Source organism: Gouania willdenowi, chromosome 1, assembly GCF_900634775.1.
Source record: "Gouania willdenowi chromosome 1, fGouWil2.1, whole genome shotgun sequence".
NCBI classification, from domain to species: domain Eukaryota; kingdom Metazoa; phylum Chordata; class Actinopteri; order Blenniiformes; family Gobiesocidae; genus Gouania; species Gouania willdenowi.
Window position 1 is genome coordinate 16,828,574 of NC_041044.1, and position 23,622 is coordinate 16,852,195.

The window sequence follows — 23,622 nt, forward strand, 5'->3', positions numbered from 1 at the left end:
TTTTCTATTTCAAGATATAGAAAACTACAATATTGCCTATATCGATATATATTTTCTGTAGCTTATGTTGTATCAAAATACTTGTTTTAGGAGTCGCTGCTTTAGCTACTTCTCAGAACAGCATGAAAAGCAGAGTTAGATGGATTGCTGAGTGCGTCCTAACCTAGAACTACCACTAAACAAACCACACAACAGAACTTACTCACACATGCTGTCCCTTAAAAGACAAAAAGCCAAAAGTGCCACATATTCTGCAACTGTTTGTTAATAAATGTGCCTGTGTGACATTTTGCATCAGCAAATTTAACCCTGTGTTGCATTTCTGGTCAGACTTCATTTGAAATAGAATTATCAAGATTTATATTGCATATCGCCTATTTGAGAAAAAATATTGAGATATTAGTTTTGGTCCATATCGCCCAGCCCTAAATGTAGGAGAAAGAAAATTTCTAACATTACATTAAAAACCATGATCTGGGCTGTTTACCCTTGATAGAGTAGTGTATGGTGCCATTTTCTCCATGATCGGCGTCCGATGCCTGGACGGTGTGGATGACTCCAGGAGGGAGCATTTCTGGCAGACTGATCTGAAAGGTTGACTGCATGAACTGTGGAGGGTTGTCGTTGTCATCCTGCACAGAGCAAAGCACTGTGGCTGTGGCCGACAGAGGCCGAGTGCTGCTGTCACGCGCTTGGACTGCAGACAAGAAAATCACAATTATTTTCCCCCCATCCCAAAACATTTTTCAGGTTGTACCTCATTATTGTATTACCCTCCAGAATCCTGTAATCTAAAAAACAACGTCTCTGAATTCCTTTAGTTCTTGCTGCTGTTTTTGAATTATTCTCAGAGACAGTATGTTGTTGGCTGCATTGGGTCACTGAGACCATGCTTGAAAAATCTAAGTGGAAAAGTGACTGCAGAGAGGACTTTGCTCTCCCACAAGTTTCTTTCCTCCCTTGGAACTGTGTTCCAAAAGCTTTTGATGTGTATTTTGTGGGTAAAAATCGAGTGTTTGCTCAAATTCTCTTGGCTCTTTATCGGAGGATAGTGTACAGTAAGTATCGATGATTAGTCAGTACGTACACTGTGAAAAAAAAGGAGTGATACTCCACTTCTGCAATTGAAAGACAATTTTCAGTTCTCATTGCTATATTCTTTACACTAGTTTAGTTTGGTTAAGAGCAGCTGTTACAAACATAACAATGCTAATACTTTTCAAGTGACATACTATTACACTCTTCTCTACGGAAGAGGATTAGGGCGACTAAAAAAACAAACAAACAAAAAAACAGAGCCAATAGTGAGAAAAAAAAAGGGCGAGTAGTGGAAGTAATCTTTTTTTGTGTCTTAATTATTATTATTATTATTATTATTAATATTATTTATTTTATCCTTGATTTTTTTTTGTTTCCAGTCCTCTTTTTTTTTTTATCTTTCTTTTGGAACACCTGCAAGCTCCTCCCACACAGAACACAGGTGGAGACAAGCAAGGCGTCCCAAAAGCAGAAAAAAAAAAGGACTGAAAAAAAGATTACTTCCACTACTCGCTGTTTTTTTAGTTTTTTCCCTGTTTTTTATCCTTCACTACTGGCTCTGTTTATTTTTTATTTTTTCTTCCAGTACTGTCTGTTTTTTTTTTTTTTTTTTATTATTTAATGGCCCTAATCCTTTTCCGTACTTCCCACATAGCACCAGCTTAAAAAGGTAATTATTGCTTTTAGTTTAGAAGAAAAAGTGAAAATAGAAAAGTGCTACTAGGAAAAAAAATCTGTATTTAATCTGAAATGAACCTGCTTCGTTGACACCTTAATTTTTACAGTGAATTTCTTGCAACCACAGCTGACAGTATTTTACAGTAAATCCTTTGCATTTTCTTTTACAGTATGATCTGAAAAATGTGTCTTTTGTATTTTTTTTTTTTTTTTCTTTTCTAAAAAAATGTACATGTTGTACACCTTCTGTATAAATACTGCAAATCATTTTTGGAAACCGATAGCACAAATTATAACAAGATGTTTTTTTTTAATGCTGTTAATTTTAGAAAGTGTAAACAATAAAAAGATATTTAAAAAAATATCACTACCTACCAAGGATGTAAACTAGATTAGCTGTTATAAATCACAGTGTGCACAGTCTTTGATTTAGATCTTGATCAAAGAACCATTTTAGTGGAAATGGCAGCCTCATCTGTAATAATCACATATTTGAAATGTGTGTCTGCTTAGTTAATGGTAACACCACAGCTGTATTGCCTTCCTCTCTCTGCTCTGTTGCCAGCAGCCATTAAGGGGGAGAGAGATTCAGCTTTTTTCACTTACATTTCTGATGATCATGTACTCACTGTGCACCACATTCTGCTGCAGTCTAGCTTCCATTTACTTAAAAAAAAAAAAAAGGTTCACATTGATGTTACTGGGCTGCTTTATGAACAAAAAGAGCTTTGTTCTCAGGATAAGTGTAACTTAAAAAACTAATCACAGGGTCGCCAGATGCCTTCAAGATAAAAAATATTATTTGAACAATTTGAGCCAATTTTTGCATATCTTTACCCTTTTTCTGCAACTATACCAAACTTGCAATATTTTAACCTATTTTCATCAGTTTTTCTTGCTATATTTTTGCTCCTTTTAATGCATTTTTGCTACATTACTCCCATTTATGCCACTTCTCCATCAAATGTCAATGCCTTTTCTGCACATTTTTATCTACTTTCAAGACATTCTCGGCACTTATAAACTCTTTCCACCACTTTTCCAATCTAATGTTGCATATGTTGACCCATTATTGTCACTTTTAACCTCTTTTCACCATATTTCATGCTTACTTTTGCCAATTCAACCACATATACGATTTGTCATGTCCATTATTTGCCAGTTTAAACTAATTGTCCCTACTTTTTCTGCCACTTTTAGTGACAATAGTGAACCCTTTTAACCACTTTTTCTCTCAGTTTTTGGCTCAAAAGTTTGAGAACCACTGTTCTCATACAATAATGATATTTTCATATTCAAACTGAATAGAAGACCAACCTGTAGTGCTGCTTCGCCAGTTCAAGCACAAGCATTGAACTGCTTTTGTTTTGAAAGAGCAACAGAAAACACAGCACTGGTTGAATGGTTCAGCAGTATTGACCTCTTTAAAACCTTTGATTTGTAAACCTCTTTTTTGTTTGTTACTCACTTGAAGCTAACAAGTATGGATGTGTGACCAGAGAAAGTGATAGAAATATTTCCCATCAAGTTTTATGGGCGTTCAGCACAGCCCACACACTTTGTTATCGCAGACATTTAATGGACTAAATTGTTCATTAGACTGTACAAATATTGTGCTGAAACATCTGAGAACACTTTAGTTACTAAACACTGCTGAATGGTTAGAATGTAATTAATGAGTGTACCCATGTGAAAGAGTCCGGGTGTAGCACAGCACTCAGGAGAGCTTAGATACACCATAGCTCGAGCCTTTCTAGGGTCTGGTGTGTCTCTTGCATAAATCAATCTGCTGAATAAAGTTGCTGTAGGCACACATTGACTTCTTTATGACTCTGGCTGTGAAGCTTGAAAAGAGATTGAAAACATCAGGCACTGAAAGACATTTTAGTTTGTGATTCAGACCACAGAGTGTATGTTACTTCAGCATTTTAAAGACATACAACAGTTGATCAGATGTTCCTTATATTCAGGTGTGCAAATAAGCCATAAACCCTAGGTTCCCAAAGTGGGGTACGGGTACCCCCAGGGGTACGCAAATTGTCATAGGAGGTACGTGAATGAAAATTAAAAACAATGACAACATTGGAAATTAGAATATAAATAAAGCAGTTAATGTTAATGCTAGGTTAATGCTAATGCTAGGCTAATGCTATTACTAAGTGAATGCTATTGCTTGGCTAATGTTAATGCTAGGTTATTGATATTGCTAGGCTACTGCTAGGCTAATGCTAATGCTAGACTAATTCTATTGCTGTGTTAATGCTAGGTTAATGTTACTGCTATTGCTAAGCTAATGACAATGCTATGTTAAAGCTAATAATAGGTTAATATTAATGCTAGGCTAATGCTAGACTAATTCTATTGCTGTGTTAATGCAAAAGGTTAATGTTATTGCTATTGCTAAGCTAATGATAATGCTATGTTAAAGCTAATAATAGGTTAATGTTACTGCTAGGCTAATGCTATGCTCATGTTATACCAATGTTAATGTTGGTGCTAGGTTAATGCTATTCCTAGGTTATTGCTATTGCTATGCTAATGCTAGATAATGCTAATGCAAATGATCAGCTAATGCAGTGCGACGTGGGCCAGCACCTTCATCCTCACTTGCATTTTCTTCAGGAAATCTAAATATTCTAGTTGTTATTATTATGTATTATTCCTCAACAGGATAGATAAAATTCACTTTAGGGCTACATTGTATATGGCGTTACATTATTATGTTTTTAAGTGTGCAGGAGTAGGGGGTACATGGTTTCAGGTTAAGTGTCTGAAGGGGTACATGACTGTGAAAAGTTTGGGAACTACTGCGGTACACCATTAGACACATGCACAACAGAATCAATGCATATATCCAAATCTATTAGTGCATTAGTTACGTACTAAAAAGTGACACCGTCTTTCTGATGTAGCCAGATGTGATTTTATAACAATAAGAGATATTAAATAATTAAACCAAAATGTTTAGTAGCTACTTTTGTGTTTCACCACCTGCAAAAAAAAATAATAAAAAAATAAAAATTAAAAATAGTGATGTACTGTGGCTAAATTTGAATGAGATGCACGAAAATGTGATGCATTTGCCAAGCGCATCTACATCTGGCTAACAAAGTGGTTGCTTTGGTCGCCATGAGCGCTGAATGAGCCGCTGATGATTTTGGTATATTACGCACAATGGAAATGTGCCACAGTGAGTCATTGTGGGAGATTCTACTTTGCACATTCTATGTGCACACAATCTTAAATACTGCACCAAATCAGCTGTCTGCAAACTAGTTCCCAACAGTGAAACCTTTAATGTTGATAAGTTTGCAAAAAGTTGCTAAAAAAAAAGACAGTTGTAATGAAGACTATGTGTGATGACAATAGGAATGTTCACCCCTGCTTATAATTTAAATCTGATTTGATCCAGAGGGAGTGTTGAATGTGTGGCAGCCAAGATAGCTCACTGTGTATTGTCTCTTTAATAATAGCAGACTGGTTCGGCAAAAAAAGAAAAAAGTTGTAAAAGATTAAATGTATTCAATATTTTAAGTGCGTCATGTATTTGATTCTGAAAAGTTGACACTTCTGCTTACGTATACTCATGGGCTGTGTTCGAAATGGCATACTAATGTACTACTCATACTAAGTCTGACGTCAAAGTTAGTATGTAGTGCATTCGCATTAGATAGTATGGAAAGATTGAGCACGCAAGAAATACCTGGATGTATACTATATCGAGACATTTTTGAAGTATGCAAGGTGGGCACAGTAGTCATACTCAACTCTCGCATGATGCATTGCAAGCGCAACGTAACCAACTTCAAGCTAAAAGTCAAACATTTCCTTTTCAAAATAAAAGCATATCTTCTTGTCTTCCATTAGTTTTTAACGCTTTTGTAAACAGGGCTCTTGATTCCGTGAGTTTTATGGATCAAATGACCACATGTTGATATTTTACTTGGTCACTTTCTTGCTTAAAATGCTTTCAGAACTTCTAAAGGTGGCAAATTAACGTAGATATTTAGCCTCAGTGTGCTTTAGGTGTTTGTCGTCGTAGGTTCGAAATGCATCTTGGGAAACTTGGAAGTGGGAATGGTCATCATCGCAATCATCCTAACCATACATATTGTACTTAGCAGACAGTAGGGATGTTGAAAAAAATCGTTTCGGCAATATATCACAATATTACGTTGCACAATTCTCGGATCGATTCAAAATGCATCCATATCAATTTTTCTTACCTCAGTTAAGTTGCACTAAAGTCATGTTGCACTAAAGCCAAAGTTGGTTTAAAAGCCACAGTCAGATTGTATGTTATTTTATTTTAAGTTGTTGGCACATGGCATGTTAAAGGGCACATGTTAAGCTAAATTAACTTTTCTGTGCTTTGAACAAAAAAAAGTGCTACTAGGGCTTCAAACACATGCCCAAAGTGTTTTTTTTCATTGATTCCCTCAATCGTTAGTTAGAGGGTGATTTGCTCCTTTCTTACTGCAGGGTGAGCCCAAACACCTCGCTCCAATTTGATGACGCGTTCCCACTTTGATGACAAATTTGACGTGGCACTGAGCTGGAGAAGCCCCGCCTCCAGGAAGCTCTCTGCCGAGAGACATGTAAACAGACACGCCCAAGAAGGTGAGCATTTCAGCGTCCTTCGTGCAGTGCTATGTATGTTTTTTCTACAGTCTATGTATATACCAGCAAACGCCCCGCCCCCACGCTCTGTCTGTGTTTATAAAGCATGGGTGGGAGGAGGCTAAAATATTATGTTTTTGGCGGTCTTAGAACAAATGGAGATGAATGAAAAATATCATGATATGGGACCTTTAAAGCCAATGTTTTGAGTGTAAAATATTCCAATAAAATATATTTTATACATAATGTTCTCATGAAGGTGTACAAATTTACAGATTAGTTGTTTCTTAAGTCATATATTTTTTAAAAATTGCAATAATAGCCTTATACTTGTATCGTAAATTGTATCGAGTAAGAATCGTATATCACCAGATGCCAGGCAATACACATCCCTAGTAGACAGTATATACTCAATGCATAGTGGGAGTAGTAAAACAAGCCAACTGTTAGTTGTATCCAAATGTTTCTATTCACCCTTTAGTGTGACTCAGAAGAACAAGGGCTTTAGTTTCCTCATGAATCCTACCTCTGAGTGTAAAGTGTTGGTGCTGCTCTCTGTCCAGGCGAGAGGTGGTAGTGATCAGGCCGCTGTACGGGTTGATGCTGAAGAACTCATATCCCGGACCGGGCACCAGACTGTACCACACCACAGCATTCTCCTCTAGGGAATGGGCACAGCAAATATTGTTGATACATGTTATTGCTATAGAATAGTCAAAGTAAATTCACTAAAGTGGTGCTTGTCCACTGTTACTAAAGCTCCTTTACACAACACAGTAACCACAATGTGGACCATCAACTGTGTCCTTCACATGAAACTTGAGATAGGAATACAATCGCAGGCACCAAACTTTGAGCATCTCTGTGAGAGTTTGTGGGTAAAAAAAAACTGCCCAAATGATAATCGAATCAGACTGGTGGGAGAGCGAGCTGAGCAGCCAGAGGAGACCATTTGAGGAGACAGATGAAAATACGGCGCCTATTGGCACAGATGGCTTGGATTATGGAAATCATTATGACGGAGGTCCTTTTTTTTTTTTTAAATCTCCCAGCAGAGCAGTGTGCTTGCTGTTTTTGGACAAATTTCACCCCCAAGAATGTTAGTTCACATTAAAGACCCCTCCTGTTCAAATCCTCCAGCCACATGCCCTCCACCTCCGCTATTTAAAAAGACTCCTGCTGTCAACATGACAGGACAGAGTGGGGCTGCAGAGGCCCTGTGCACGGTGTGTTAAAATAAACCAGGTCAATGTGGAGATTGGCCAAGATGATCCGGGAGTCAGATAAATGAGATCTGGTGAAAAACACGAAACATACACAAAGTGAACATTATAGAAAATGGGTTGGTTTCAATTCATGCTCTTGGAGAAAAGGAAAGAGATGAAGCTGAATTTGATGCAAGGTACACTGAAGTTCAACCAAGATATGCGTTTTACCAAATAACCACCAACGACTGTCATTACTGACACTAAAACAGAGATTTAATCCTATTTTCTACATGAGTTTAATGTTCACTGTCTGTCGGTTTCAAAACTCTTTCATAGTTGCTGACTTTGGTGTCAGTGCTGCCATCTAGGCATCAGGAAAGCATACTGCTATTCATCCTTCTATACTTCATGCTTTCAAAACAACACTATCACCAGAGCCCAACACCTTACAAAAGTACCTTGATCTATATTTAATATATAAATTAAAATGAATAAGTAAATGTCCAATTTTAAAATAAAAACAAGACCCTGATATACAGTAGATATAGTATATCTGTACATGTTTTATTTAGTTGTCTATTAAGTTGGTTACAACCAATGTAGCAAAATTGGTCATTTTGGACAGTTTTTTGAACAAGGAACAATACAAACTAAATTATTAGTTTGGAGTTTTTGGATTGGCTGAGACAACAGCTTTTATATCTGATGAGTAAAAAGCTTGATCATTCAGGTTTTGAGTTTTGTAAAAGAATTGTATGTTGCTGTTGTTATGGCAATTATTATATTCATCATCATATCGTCAAATGTATGTTCAGGTGTGCAATTTGTCATGTTTTAATACATGATGACTCCATTACTCTTTGCACTTTTGAACAGCTGAGTCATGTTAGATGAAACAGTACAGATCGTATTGTACTCAGTGCAACACAGAGTCTCTGCTGAAGGCCAAACTCAAACTCACATGCTGATACACACACACACACACTATCAAGGATAGCTAAGAGTGGCGCCCAACCTTCCTCATAATATACACGTCTTCATCATCCTCAAACGTTTCCACTGTTGGGCATCTGACTCCCTCCTTCTCCTCACCTCAGGGTGGAACTTTTTCTGTTATCTGTATAAAAGCTTAAGCTGTGAAACTGTTAGTTAGTGGGTCTTGCTTTTTGCTCTGCCAGGAGCCTTTTGACCATCCTTGTTGGGGCCTGCTTTTCATTCTTACAGGATGGAAGCTTCTTTTGTACTCCTTTTTTATTTAGTTTTATAATAAATCTTTTTTTTATAAAATCATCATGCTTCGACTGGACTCCATCATTCAACCAGAGCATAAATCATGTCTCCAAATGAGGTCAACCGCAAATTTGCCGTGACACTATTTTACATTTTTATGACTTAATTCAAGGCATTTTCTTATTATTAGAGTTACACTGTCCAAGGTTGGCAAATGTTGCAGGTTCTCTATAAGTTTCTGTGGGTTTCCTCTACATTCCTCATCCATTAAACCATATATGCTACGGACCAGTTAAAGGTTGACCAAATGTGAGATTTTACTGAGCAACAATCCACCATTCATCTACAACTATATTTCCCAATTTGTTGTACAAAAGCAATGAGCAAAACTGCTTTACCTTAACTTCAGAGCAAATTAAAAAGTTGTCAGTCTTTTGATTAAAATACAACTTAGTTCAAAATGTAGTCATCACAGGACTATTTCAGTCATAGTCTAGTCTTAATCAACTACTGTAAGTGACAATAAGATTTTAGTCGACTAAATCTGACAGATATAGTCAACTAAATTATACAGCGTGAGAGTTTATGCATGTGATCAATACGTTCATATGAGTTCTGATTGGATTTCATCCCATGTGAAAAAAATCAATGTTTCGTTTTTATTATTCATTCACTTTTTTTTTTTCTTTTTTAGTCATAGTCTAGTTATTGTCACTAAAAAATTTAGTTGACGAAAACTATGACGACAAATCTTGAACTTTGAAAAATCTTGAAAAATGACAGCATGGAAAATGCTGTCAAATATTTCAACTCTTTAAAGTATGTATGTTTATACTTTCTATTTTAAAATACTAAGGGGCGGAGTCACTAAAGGTTTATGGGTATTAAAACGTGTGCAAACGTCACTCCACACGCTAATAAGGGGTACAAACCCCAAGGAATCCGGATTGCGCGTGTTCAGTGCGTTACAATGCGCCCACAATCCATTTAGCGCGTTTCCCTCTGAAGAATATGTAAAGTAGGCGAATCTCACAAGGGGAGCAGAAAAATGGGAAGGGGAAATGCAAATAAATGAATGTAGTGGACTCAAAGCAAGTAATCAAATCTGGAACTGTTTGCGGTGACTGTTTCTGCGCCGAAAAATAGTACGACTCACAGGCAGGTGCAAACTTGCACACATGGTAAATGGACTTGATTTTATATAGCGCTTTATCACCACACTGAAGCAGTCTCAAAGCACTTTACATATCAGCTCATTCACCAAATCACTCTCACATTCACACACCAGTGGGACAGGACTGCCATGGAAGGCGCTAGTCGACCACTGGGAGCAACTTAGGGTTCAGTGTCTTGCCCAAGGACACTTCGACACACAGTCAGGTACTGGGATCGAACCCCCAACCTCTCGATCAGAAGACGACCCACTACCACCTGAGCCACGGTCGCCCTGACAGATAATGTAGAGTAGCGTGTGTGTGAGGGGAGAAACAGATGAACATGAGGCTGCCTGTGTGGAGTCTGGTGATGCTGCGGTGCAGAGGATGCTTTGTGGGGAGCTCCATGGATGTACCGCTCCAATGAGGTCCTGTGTCTTTCTCTCCATGTTTTGACCTTTAAACTCTCGTGTCACATTGATGGCAGGAGCGTCACGCCAGAATCAACTATCAGCTGCACAATTTACACAGTGATGGCACAATGTTCCCATCTGAGAGTGTGCGTGACAAGCACTGCTCAGGAGGTCAGACCTGCTGGATGATGGTCAGTAGATCATCTTCAAATGGTACAGACTGATTGACAGACTCTGTTGCAGCATTAATACAGATCCATGGCCTCAACAGATCAATAGGACTGATAAGAGCCAAATTACAGGAATTGACGGAGCAGCCACATTAAATTAGGGGGAAAGAATAACCTTAGGTTTTAAAGCTTATTAAACAACATTTTTATTTGTTTATTTTGTTTTCTACGTTATTAAATATTTGTACAGCGGACAGAGAAGTCCATCTGTCAACATTTTCACTTCTTCAAATGTTATTTTGTGCTTCTGTGCACTCACCTCTCCGCAATGAACAAGCAAAATGCTCATTTAAATAGGGCGGTCTCAACCCACGTCTACACGCTGGGCGGTAACGCTCCTTGCCTTGGTTGCAAACCACCATAAAACTATACATAAGAAGAAGACATTTACAAGCCACCTATTTGCACCACAATGTTAATGAATTCCCCACAGCAGGTGAGGAAACAGCGCCACCAAAGGATTTAGGGACGTACCTGGTTTACCACCCTTTATTTCAGTTTTTAGTGCTTATTAATTCAAAATGAGCACATTTTAGGTAGTAATTAAAACCATGTTTGATTGACACATTAGAAAATACTCATATTTATTACCTGAATCTTCATCAGTAGCAGAGACCCTGATCACAGGTTCCCCAGGGTCTCTGTTCTCGGCTACGCTGGCGTTGTAGACTGTCTGCGTGAACATGGGCACATGGTCGTTGACATCCACCACCTCTACTGTCAGCGTCTGGGTGGAGGAGAGGGATGGGACGCCCTGATCCATCGCACGGACAGTCAGATGGTGGAGATGCTGAGTCTCATAGTCCAGAGGAGAAGAGAGAAATAAGAGCCCTGAAGAAAGGAATGAAGCTGCTTATTTTTATTGTTACTATTATGACGCATTAATAATCAAATAGTCGTTAAATTCCTTACATCTGCAATGCATCTGCATAATTGATCACATCTAACAGTTGTATCATGTGTACTTCGGGGTTGGGGTCAATTACATTTTTTAATTACAACTACCCCTTCAACTATCCATGTTCAATTACAATTCAATTACAATTACAATGACTGGCATTTTTTCCAATTACAATTAAATTACAATTCTTTTTTATCCTCAGAAAGGCCATTACAATTACGTTATCAATTACTAAAGTTTAATTACAATTGTCAAAATTACTGAGCCTGAAATAGATAACTTATCTATTAACTATAAAAGTTAACCTTCCTCTCGTGTTAGCTTCCTGTTAGCATCTCTTATAACAATGGGTCCTAAATCAGCTGTAAAATACACTAAAAACAAATATCTACCATCTAATTTGTTTTCTTATCTATTGGTTACCTTGTTAGGCTTCCTAATCAATGAAAATATTGGTATTAATATATTTGGTGTGGGCGTCTGAGCCTTTTTTGTGTCAGTAAACACCTGGATTTAAATTTTTTAAATGGTAAAATGTGGGAAAGCTTGATATGAAAAACCTTTTAATAATTGTTGACTACATATGTGTAGAACTGTGCATAGAACTGTAACATGGTTCCCTAGTTTTGCGTTAAATTAAAATTGACAATTTTTCTAAAAATTTCAAGTCAATTATCTAAAGTCAATTATAATTTAATAACGATTATGACAGCAAAGTATTTTTAAAATTACATTTACAGCTCATAACATTAGTTTCCTAATGATTATAATATATATATTTTTTTTACATTATCTAGAGAGCCTAGTTTTGTTTTGTTGTGATCAAAACCTATTGACTTCTCATCAGTCCGTTAGTGATGTGCACAAGTTTCAAGCCTCTGTGATGATTCCTCTTGGGGCTAGAAGCAAAATGCGACCATTAAATTGGATTAAAAATGAATTTTGATTAAAAATAACAAGTTTTAGAATACGGCTTCAAGAGATTTTTTGTGCATCTTAATTAATTTTATAAGCCTGTAAATTTTGGGATGTCTCGTGCAAATATGCGCTCGGCAGTGTTTGGAATAACGGCGTTTAAAATAACGGCGTTAGGTAACGGTGTTTTTTTTCAGTAACGGGGTACTCTAATTACTTTTTACGCCGTTAACGCTACTGAACATTAAATACAGTGCGTTACATGCATTGATTGAATAAACTGTTATCCAAAAGCATCCATTCATACGCAGCTGTAGTGAGGAGGTGGGTTAAAAGGTGGCGATACAAACACTACTTTAAATTAATTGTGGTCAAAGGCAAGAACGTACATGTGAAGTGTTCATTGTATCCAGGAGTGAAGACTTTGTCGACATCCGTTGTAAGCAACTCAAATTTAATGAAGCACCTCACAACGACGCACGCATCTAAAAAATCTGAATTCTTCGACATATAGCAACTTTTTTTTTAAAAGTTAGTGTTTGAGACATTCCGTTTTTTGGCGAATGGCGCTCTGCCACAGGAAATGCGTTCCGTAAAAACTCAAATAATCATCCACTTGTCCAGAGCATTTCTGAACACATTTGGGAAGTATGTGTTGAAAAATGTCAACACAATAAATGGTACAATGAAAAAAGTGCTTTTCTATCACCACCAGGGGGCAGTTAGACTTGTCACGTGTATTGACTTGTGATTGCATGCGGAATGCGTTTCCCTTTCTGCACATAACTTTGGCTTTTGATTGAATGAGTTTTGGCTGAGTTATTCAAAAATTTCCAGTTTTAAAATTGATAAAAATTGTAGGCCTGGCAATGTGGTAAAAACGCACTGTTTTTAGGAACAACAAGTCTCCAGCTTGTCAAGACCATAAATACTAAATTTCATGAACGCTCTAGGAGGAGTTCGCTTTAAAGATGGTGTGGTTTTGCCAAAAATTGAGAAAATGTTCCATTTTTGCTAGTCACGGTCCACTGCATATACTATACCTACTGAATACCATCCAGCTAGTTCAAACCAGTGAAAAGTTACAAACTCTTGGTGGCGCTAACGAGTCCTGAAATTGCATGAAAAAACACAATTGCACGATTACATTATAACTGACCCCAACCCTGACTGTAATATCTTTGTTAAACATCACACAGCACCTGTTTTTTCTTCGAGTACGAAGAATCTGTTCTTATTTCCAGCCATGATGGAGTAGGAAACGACCCCATTTTCACCCTGATCTTTGTCAATGGTCACAAAATGATGTAGCAGAGTCCCGACCTCAGCATTCTCCATCACCTGAAATGTGTCTGCCGATACAAACACTGGTCGGTTATCGTTCACATCCAGCAGGAGGAGCTGAGCCGTCACTGACGTCTGTTTACGTTCAGCTTTGGCCGTGGCCCGGTCTGTGGCTGTTACAGTGAAGGCAAAGCTCGGGGTGCTCTCACGGTCTAAAGGTGCTGCCACAGTGAGGCTCCCAGTGTCAGGGTGGATCTGAAAGGGGAAACGTGATGGCGACGCAGCAGAGTCGTGGTCGAGGGTCAGTGTGTAGTGCAGGGCGCTGTTTGCAAAGGTACCGTCTGCATCTCTGGCATGAAAAGTAAACACTGATGAACCCACTGCAGAATCTTCCTTCAGAGCAAACATCACCAGTTTATCAGGGAACCAGGGGGTGTGGTCGTTCACATCCTTCACCGTCACGCCTACGTGAACGCTCACATTCACAGTTGGAGAGGGGTCGACATCCTCAGCCCTAACCAGGAGGGTGTAGTGCATGGCAGACTCGTAGTCTAGTGGCTGGTTGATGTAAATGTCACCAGTAGAGCTGTCTACGCCAAAGTGGAGGCTCCCATCACCCTCAGAAATAGAGTAGTAAAATCTGCCTTTATCTGAAATGGCAGCAGAGCCAATAACAGTGGTCAACTCTATGTCCTCCCTCACTGAAAACTGCCTCAGGATTTGGTGTGGATCTTTTAATCCAAGAACCTAAAGGAGAAAATCAACAAAGGTTTACTTTCATTATACTATGCTCATCAAAAAACTGGATGAGAACCAAACACTGCAATCAAATGTGTTGAGTCTCATCCATTGACTTCTAATAAAAGATGTCAAGGACCTCTGATTTTCTGTGATCGCCAAAAACAGACCGAAAAAACAGTATTCACGTTCTGAAATGGAAAAATCAATCTGACCCGCTTAATTTTTTTCCTCGCTCTTTATTCAAAATCAACCCCCAAATTGACACAAAAAAGCATCACATGGATGTTTTGGGATAATATCAAGCATTCCATTCCATTTTCCATTAAAAGCACTCTTTTAAAAGTGACTTTTTGTCATATTTGCTAAAGCTGTCACTATGTAAGGACAGCTTTACATGAAACTAGTAGCTTGTGTTAAAAAAAGACAGGCTCATTGAGTCCCACCTGCTGCTCCTGCAGCCTTTGGTAGATTACCAGAATGCACCGCGACCAAGCAAAAATAACCAATCAGAGCCAGGATTGTGTTTGATGTGCTGTCTGACAGCTGTTGCTCACAGTCCCCGCCCCTTTCCGGTGGCTGGAGTGCTGTCTTTTTTTTACAGCGTATGGTCTGGAGGACTGGAAGATGAAATTGGCAACGTTTCTGCTTGAAAGGTAGTTACTGCTGCTTGATTTACGTTATGTTTGATTTGTAATTGTTACACTAGAACTCTGTAGTGCATGTGTTGTTCATGTGTGCGCAGCAGCCTCCGTGTGGGCTGCTGTGAGTGACACTGTGTTGTTGCTGCTGCTGCTGATAGTTTGGTGTGTGCACATTGAGAGAGAGAGAAGCGCTGCAGTAATATGCTTTTAACAGTGCATTTTATATTACTGTGATGTTGCTGTGGGGTTAACATTAGCTTGCTAGCTCCTCTGAGGGAGGGACTTTGGAGGCAGGGCAAGAGAGCAGCAGGGAGGAAGAGATCTGAAAGCTGCTGACTGCATCTTTAACCTGGTGGCTGAGGGACTAGCAGTGTGGCTAGTATCACTCTTGAGTGTGGTTTTAACGTAACCAACCCAAATTTGTGAATCATCTGAAGCATATAAAAACTTAAAACTTACAAAAGTAGTTGACTCTATTTAACCTATTTTGCATGTTTGATAGAAATTCAGGAAGTTTATTAGGCAGTGAAGTCATCTAGCTAAGGTAATATGATGAAACGTGATGAAATGTCAAATGTGACACAGAAATGAGCAAACCCCGAAATTGGATGCTCTAGAAGTCTCTACGAACACAAGTCTCTGTGACTGATGTTGTGCCACCTCATGCAGCTTGCAACATTTTTTTCTATTCACTCTGAATTGAATAATCCTCAAAAATGTTAAATTATGTCCAAATAAGATTTATATGTGTGAACTCAGAACTCACAGGTAACATGTGACCAACTGCTATAATCTGCTCAGTGTTGGTCTTTGGTTTCACAACACCTTTACTTTCTGTCAACTGTGAAGTGATGCTTACAGATTCCATTACAACTGTGCAATCGAAGGAAAACTGGGTTTTTTATTTGTTCATGACATGATTTGTTATAAACTTATGCTTTGTGTGTCTGAATATCTGTTTGCATGCAGCATTTAGACTTTTACACCATCTGTCAATCACAGGGACTTTAAAGGGTTAGTCCAGTAATGAACTAGTAATTTGCTATCCTTGCGCCTCCTGTAGGGGATTTCAGGTAGGACTCCTATATTTGATGGATTTACATTTAATGTAATTGAAACCAAATTGGCACTGGAGCACAATAGGTGACATCTTTGTACCTGCACATGAATGACTGCAGTTTCTTCTTGCGGCACAGCCCCGGTGTCCCTGGCAGTCACTTTCAGAATGTAGAATAGCTTACTATTGTGTGAAAACTGCTCTGTTGTCCTGATGGCTCCACTTTCTCTGTTGATCTCAAAGTGGGTCAGATGCTCATTATCTGATCCGACTGAAATAAGAAGGAAAACATGATAAACAACATGCATGCTGTACTGGAGTTAATAATGTTGATTTACCACATAATAATATTGACCTATGGTCAGTGAGTGGACAACGGTTCCATTCTCCCCTGCATCCAGGTCTTTGGCGAACGTGTTGGTCACCAGCGTTCCAGCTGTTGCTGTAGCCAATACCTGCGGTAAGAAACATAAGATGATGATGGTGATGTTTTAAGCACAGTCTGGAATGGACTGGAAGCAGCCCTCCAGTGGCCGTGAAGATAACACCTTCGTACAAAGACCCGCCTTTGTCACCAAATTATGATATCATTGATGTAAGAGTGACGGAGGACCGCCCTCCTGCTTTATAAGTGCCTGTTGTGTTGAACTCGGTCAGCTGTAAAATCCTGACAATTCACTCTCTGTACAACAATCCTTTTTTCACCTGCACATTGAGCTCCTTGCTGGCAGGAAGGTGTGTGAACTGAGGTGCGTTGTCGTTGACATCAGTGACGGTAATGTGGACGGTGGCCGTGGCGTTGAGACGAGGGTGACCCTGGTCCGTCACCATCACCTTCAGACTGTGCTGGTTGTGCTGCTCACGGTCCAAGGCCACCCAGTTGATGATTTCTCCTGGAGAAGGTAAAGAATGGTAAGAAGATCCCTGGCTGCAAAGATCAAATAGCAGTTCCTTGTGTGAGCGTGTTTACCTGTTTTTGCATTAATGCGAAAGAATTTTCCATCTGAAAGCAGGAGGTAAGAGAGTTGTCCATTTCTCCCAGAATCCCTGTCCGTGGCTTTGACTGTTCCTACTAATCCCTGAAGGGATGACCCCTCTGACACTGTGAAGTGATACACCTCATTGGTGAACTCAGGGGGATTATCATTGATGTCCAGCACAGACACTGTTACAGTGGCTGTGGCAGTCGTGTTGGATGACCGCTCGTCTCCGGCTGTAGCTAAAACCACAAAACGATAAGTGGATTCTGTCTCATAGTCGAGGTTTTGGGAAAGGTATAACCATCCAGTCTTTGGGTGAATCCGAAAAGGAGCATGAGGGAAACCAGCTTCAGTCCTTAAAGAGTAACGCAGACCAGAGTTTGACAAATGGGCTCTGTGGGTGTGGTGTGCTCGGACCTGGATGACCCTGGAGTCCTTTCTGTAGCCCTCGCCTATTTCCACCTGGTACACCATGGTCTCAAAGGTCAGGCTGTTCTCTGCAGCAGATGGTTCCACATTCACAGAGAGAGTCAGCGTGGAGCTCAGGATTGGCTCTCCTTCATCTTTAGCTACAATTTCCAGGCTGAACATTCGCTGATGAGCTTCCTGCAGACTCTGGTTCAAAGTAACTGCTCCAAGGTTGGGGTCAACAACAAAGTGAGCACTTCTGCCACTTCTTAGGGAGTACTTCACCTTCCCATTGGCACCGCTGTCATAGTCGTGTGCGTGAGCGATGAACAGCACCATGCCCAATGGGGTGCTCTCCGACACTGTGATGCTGTCGCTCTGCATGGGGAAGAGTGGAGCGTTGTCATTGACATCACAGATGGAGATGTTGACTTGTGTGGTGCTGTAAACAGGGGAGGTGTCAGTGTAGGCCTGGAGAACCAGCAAGGCGTACGACTGCGACTCATGGTCCAGGGGTTTGATGATGGTGATCACACCAAACTTTGGGTGGACCGAGAATAAACTCTGAGGATCTCCTGAGGATATTCGGTATGACACTGATTCCACAGAGCCTGGAAGGAAAGTTTGGAAGAGTATGTTAGACAAGAGCACTCTGAGGGGCGGATTCAATAAAGGTTTAGTGGTATTAAAACATGAGCAAACATCTCTTTATGAGCTAATAAGAGTACAAAGCCCAGGGAATCAGGAGTGTGCCGCCGCTGCGCTTCCCAATGCGCCCACAATCCATTTAGCACGTTTCCCCCTAATGAATATGCATAGTAGGCGGATCTCCCAGGGGGAGCCAAAATATGGGAGGAGGAAATGCAAATAAATGTACGCAGGGGGAGCAATGCGATTCTTGAAATCTGGAACTGTTTGCAGTGATAGTTTTAGTACCAAAAAATAGTACGACTGACATGCAGGTGCAAACACAGGCAGAGATCATCGCTGCGGTAAATGTGGACAGAAAACATAGCAGAGATGAAAAAAATGCTCCAGTTGTGTGTGTATGTGTGTGTGTGTGTGTGTGTGTGTGTGTGTGTGTGTGTGTGTGTGTGTGTGTGCGTGTGTGTGTGTGTGTGTGTGTGTGTGTGTGTGTGTGTATGTGTGTGTGTGAGAGAGAGAGAAAAAAAGCTGGACGTGCGTCCATCTCTCCTCCGTGGGTCACTGTTTCTCACACTCACACGCAATCAGCCACACGCATGCACCCATCCATCACTCACAGTCACATCCACGCACATTTCTCCACTGCAGGAATAAATAAAGAATATCTATCTATCTGCTGTAATTCATCTTTTTTTTTTAATTATTTCCTCTACTAACATCTCCAATTCTGCTGCTTCAAAGTTTTATTTTCTCTTTTGCACACCCCTTGATGTTCAACACGTACAAAACGCTCATTTACTGTAAATAAGGGCGGTCTACACCAGTTCTGCACGTGCACTAATCATTGCTGCAATCTTAGTGAATTCTGCACAGCAGGTGAGGAAACTGCGTCACTAAAGTATTTAGGGAAGCAACTGAATTACCACCGTTTATTTCAGATCTTAGTGAATCTGCCCCAGAGAGCGCAAACCTCCGGCAAGCACCAAATCTGTACCGTGATCATTGACACTTTAAAGGCTTGGAAGATATTTATATCACCATTAGTAACGATTGAGTAGGTCCAAATTTAAAGCGCAGAATCAGTAAAAAGATATGACCCAATACTTAAAATTTCCCTTAGAATGTATTGACGGCATAGATTTAATAACACTCTTAGGTTTTATTTAGTGGCTGTGAATCCAACCATTAAAGGAAATAGAATTTGGGTACTTAAAAGAGATTCTGTTCACGCTTTTTTCTGCCCATGAGTGATTATGTTTCCTGCTAATAAATAATAAAGCAATATGAATATGACTTTATCTGGCTTTGGTTAATGAAAGTTTTCATTTTAAAAAACATTTTTTCATACAAGTAGCTATGTGCAAATAAGCAAAAACTAATTCCAAACTGAAAATAAAATGGGAAATCTCTGTTTTGGTTCTCTGTCAAAGTTTAGTGCAAACTGCAATAACAGAAGCCCATTATTTCACTGACGAGTTGAAATGTTTTGCATCATTAAAGAGTTAAAGGACTAATGATCAGTTACAATTCAAACTCCTGAACAGACAAAAGTTATGACATATGTTTTAATCATAAACAAATGTGTAATGACTGCATTTAAATAATCCGGTCGTAAAAATGTTAAATAAAAATGTTATTTATTTAAAATTCATACCATACATAAATCCAAAAACATCTAGGTGTACAAATATGATGGTATTTTTGAGGATTTGTTGAGCATAATAGTAAAATGAATCTACAGCCTGGCAAAAAGTAAACCAACCTACAAACCCCAAATTATTACCTATTATGTAGGAGTATATTTTTGATAGTTGTGTCCACACACAAACAAATTGGACAGACAAAGCACTATTAAGTAATTACAGTTCTCGTTGGGGGGTCTCATTAATCCGTGAAGAGTTCACTGTACTGAAACACACAGAGAGCTTAAGGACCCAGTCAAACAGGCCTGTTTGTGCTTTAAGGTGAAGTGTTAATCTGTTAAGTGACTAAGTCGCCTTAAGTGACCGTCTCGGAGTGGTTTACCTATTGAATGAATACAATGAGCAAAGCAGAAAACTATAACATGATCATTCTGGACAACATGGGACTAGTGCCTGTTTGGGAAAACAAAAGAGAAACATGAACCCAAATATATAAAAACTTGTTTATTACAACTTATGTGTGAAATGTCTGAGCCACATATTATATTATGGAATTTTTTTTTATTCTATTCTAATTTGTAAAATAAATTCACAAAATTGTTGGGAAATGCAAAAACCATAATTTGGAAAATGGAAACCTGAACCTAACAGAAAACTATTACACTTTTAGTATTTAAAATATCTTTTTTTTACATTTATCGGTTATATTTTTATATATTAAGTGTACAATAAAAAAAACAGCTGTGACGACAACGTGTGGTCTGGAGTTTTGACACACAACATACTGTCCAACTGTTTCAGTTAGCGTGCGCGTGCGTGTGTGTGTGTGTGTGTGCATGTGTGTGTGTGCGTGCATGTGTGTGTGTGTGATTATAGAATAACCCATAATTGTGGCTGCTCACCTTTTCATGTATTTAATGGAAGCAACTTCTAATACATCTGTCAAGATAAATCATGTATTTATGTGCTGCCTTTGGTCCTCAAAAACAATGATACACTCTATAGGAGCGATTCTCAACTGGTGGGTTGGGACCCAAGAGTGGGTCGCAGACGTGTACTGGGTGGGTCGCGGACATCATCTCATGTTGGACTTGTCTTTTATTTTGAAAGAAACTTTTCTTTTGACAGGCATGCTGTTAAATTCATGTTGCACAGGAAAATATATAGATTTATGCTTTAAAAAGAAAAACTTAATTTGGTTGGTTGAATTCTAAAAAAAAAAAAAAGTAAGTAGCGACATGTGACTGTGGTACGATGTGGGTCCCAGGGTGAGACCAGTTGGTGAGACCAACGTTTTTAAGCTCAAATACCCCCTTTCTCTTATTTCTGAATCAAGTACCCCCTTTGTCTGACTCTGACTACAACATTTTGCTTGGAATACTATGTAAAAACAACTATAGATTATAATGAAGGAATTAGTGAAAAGACACATTTTAAAGAATCTGATTTTGTAAATAAGTGGAATGAGTATTTAGTGTCTCATGAATACGTTTATTTCTATAGTTTTTATCATTTCCGGTCATCTTCCGCCTGGTGTATGACCAAGACTGACTCTTGTATTTTCACTTCATGCTTTAATCAGAATAATTTCCATCATCATTATTATGATTAGCATTTTTTACCTAAAAATGAACAATACAAAAAGCTCACATTTTTATTGCTTTTATTTGTTAATTTCCTACTCTCTCTCTTTAAAATACCCGCTGTAGAGCCATTGCGTACCCCTAGGTGTACATGTACCCCCATTTGAGAAACACTGGTCTAAAGAAACACTTATTTCAGTTTTAACTTTCCTATTACAGTTTGACTTTATCTTTCTAAAATCCTGGCTGATCTTTTTGTCACCACATTCTGAGCAGGAAAACTCCACAGTCTCCAATAATCAGTTCATTAGAGACTGAATGGAGTGCATTGATAAGGGAAACTAATCAAAATGTTGTGAAATTGGTAGATGTTTGTGTCTGACATTTTCTTTAAATAAGAACTAAAGAATTTCTTTAAATCAAAAACATTCAATGATCTTTGTTTTGTAATGATCCATGACTGATTTTTGCTGCTTATTTATATATTTATTCCAATGATTCAATTTTTTTTTTCAAATATGATCATTTTTTATAATGTGCTACTTTGTGTCCTAAAGAATACGGTCTCTAAATCTCTAAGAAAATCCCTTTCCTTCCTGCTGTTCTGATCCCTGACTGACAGCTGCCTCACTGACCGACAGAGGCTCAAATCTCAGGGTGTGTGAGTTCACACTGGCAGCAATGCAGCATGACACAGCGTTTCATTATGTACTTAAAGGCTACTCGTCACAGAAAACAAAAGCTGCCCTATCGTGATCTTCACTTACCGGTTGGATCGACGGCCTTTACCGTCCCGACAGAAGTGGCGAGCGGCGTGTCTTCAGGCACCGTAAAGGTGTAGCGGGCCCTCTGAAACACAGCTGGAGCCTGTGCACTGTGGACAATGTTGATGGTGACCTCCGCAGGTCTGACAGAGGTCAAACCCCCACCATCCTGGGCTGTTATAGACAGCTTTACATTGGCTGCACCCAGGTGCTTCAGGTCAGATGTGAGGTAAAGCATTCCTAAAGATCAAAGGCAGGTCCATCAAAATAACATAAAAAAATACAAAACGGGAAGAAATATCAATGTAAATCAATATCTGCAACATTTAGGTGTCTTTTTTTTTTAGTTTACAACATTCTGTTGCTCACAGACATTAAACTCTCAAATAAACTCAGCTTATTCACTGCTTATCAATAGAGAAAACCATTAAATAATAAGACAAGAAGACATAGTCAGCAACATCCCCCACCAGATTGGTTGTCATTATAACTCAGAACCTTTTCCTAAATGTCTTAAATCTAAGAACTTAGATGTATACATAAGAAAATAAACATAAAATTACTAACTATCTTAAAGAGTTTCTAAGAAAAACTGTCCCCTTTAAAGATACTGCGAACAGAGTAAAGAAAAACAGAACAAGTGCAATAACTCCGGAAAAAACAATTGCTCATTTGTCATTTTCAAACTCCATCAAGGTATTGATACCCTGAAGCCACACAACAAATCTGGTTATCGTATCTTAAACCGTTTCTGAGAAAAGCTGTCCCCTTTGAAGATGCCTCAACTGAGTAAAAAAAAAAAAAAAAGGGCAATAACTTGAGAAAAAATGATTGTGCGCTTCTAATTTTCGAACTCCATCAAGGTATTGATACCCTGAAGCCACACACAAAATTTGGTTATCGTATCTTATACGGTTTCTGAGAAAAGCTGTCCTCTTTGAAGATACCTCAAACAGTCTATAAAACAGAACAAAGGCAATAACTCCGAAAAAATTAATTGCGTGCTTCTCATTTTCGAACTTGATCAAGGTATTGATACCCTGAAGCCACACAACAAATGTGGTTATCGTATTTTAACCGGTTTCTGAGAAAAGCTGTCCCCTTTGAAGATGCCTCGAACAGAGTGAAAATGGAAAAAGGGCAGTAACTCGAGAAAAAAATATTGTGCGCCTCTAATTTCTGAACTCCATCAAGGAATTTGGTTATTTTATCTTAAACCGTTTCTGAGAAAAGCTGTCCCCTTTAACACAGACAGACACACAGACGGACGCACAGAGTTCAAACCTATATCCCCTTTCACGCTTTGTGGCGGGGATAATAAATACTTAACTATTTAAAAAACAGCGACAATGCTCACACAAAACAGCTGATTATATTTGGTCAGTGCAGATGTTGACTGCAGGATTTCTACAATAGTACTATTTTCTAACTTTTTCTGCACTAGGTTTCTGCAGCCTCGTAGTCTACAGAAGTAACAGTTATGCTTCTC

The 23,622-nt window shown here is 38.9% G+C and overlaps 2 protein-coding genes across 2 annotated transcripts in view; one reads left to right on the plus strand and one right to left on the minus strand.

Moving 5' to 3' along the window:
- Positions 1 to 23,622, plus strand: part of LOC114461451 (uncharacterized) — a 67,673-nt gene that overhangs the window by 29,211 nt on the left and 14,840 nt on the right. The window lies entirely within an intron of this gene.
- dchs2 (dachsous cadherin-related 2) overlaps positions 1 to 23,622 on the minus strand; it is a 41,950-nt gene that overhangs the window by 9,953 nt on the left and 8,375 nt on the right. Inside the window, exons 4-12 of the mRNA XM_028443507.1 lie at positions 22,137 to 22,373; positions 17,081 to 18,109; positions 16,816 to 17,003; positions 16,466 to 16,565; positions 16,212 to 16,381; positions 13,590 to 14,418; positions 11,163 to 11,402; positions 6,863 to 6,997; positions 488 to 697 (exon numbers count right to left, since the gene is read on the minus strand). Of these exons, the coding sequence (XP_028299308.1) occupies positions 488 to 697; positions 6,863 to 6,997; positions 11,163 to 11,402; positions 13,590 to 14,418; positions 16,212 to 16,381; positions 16,466 to 16,565; positions 16,816 to 17,003; positions 17,081 to 18,109; positions 22,137 to 22,373 (3,138 nt within the window). The remainder of the gene's footprint in view (positions 1 to 487; positions 698 to 6,862; positions 6,998 to 11,162; positions 11,403 to 13,589; positions 14,419 to 16,211; positions 16,382 to 16,465; positions 16,566 to 16,815; positions 17,004 to 17,080; positions 18,110 to 22,136; positions 22,374 to 23,622) is intronic.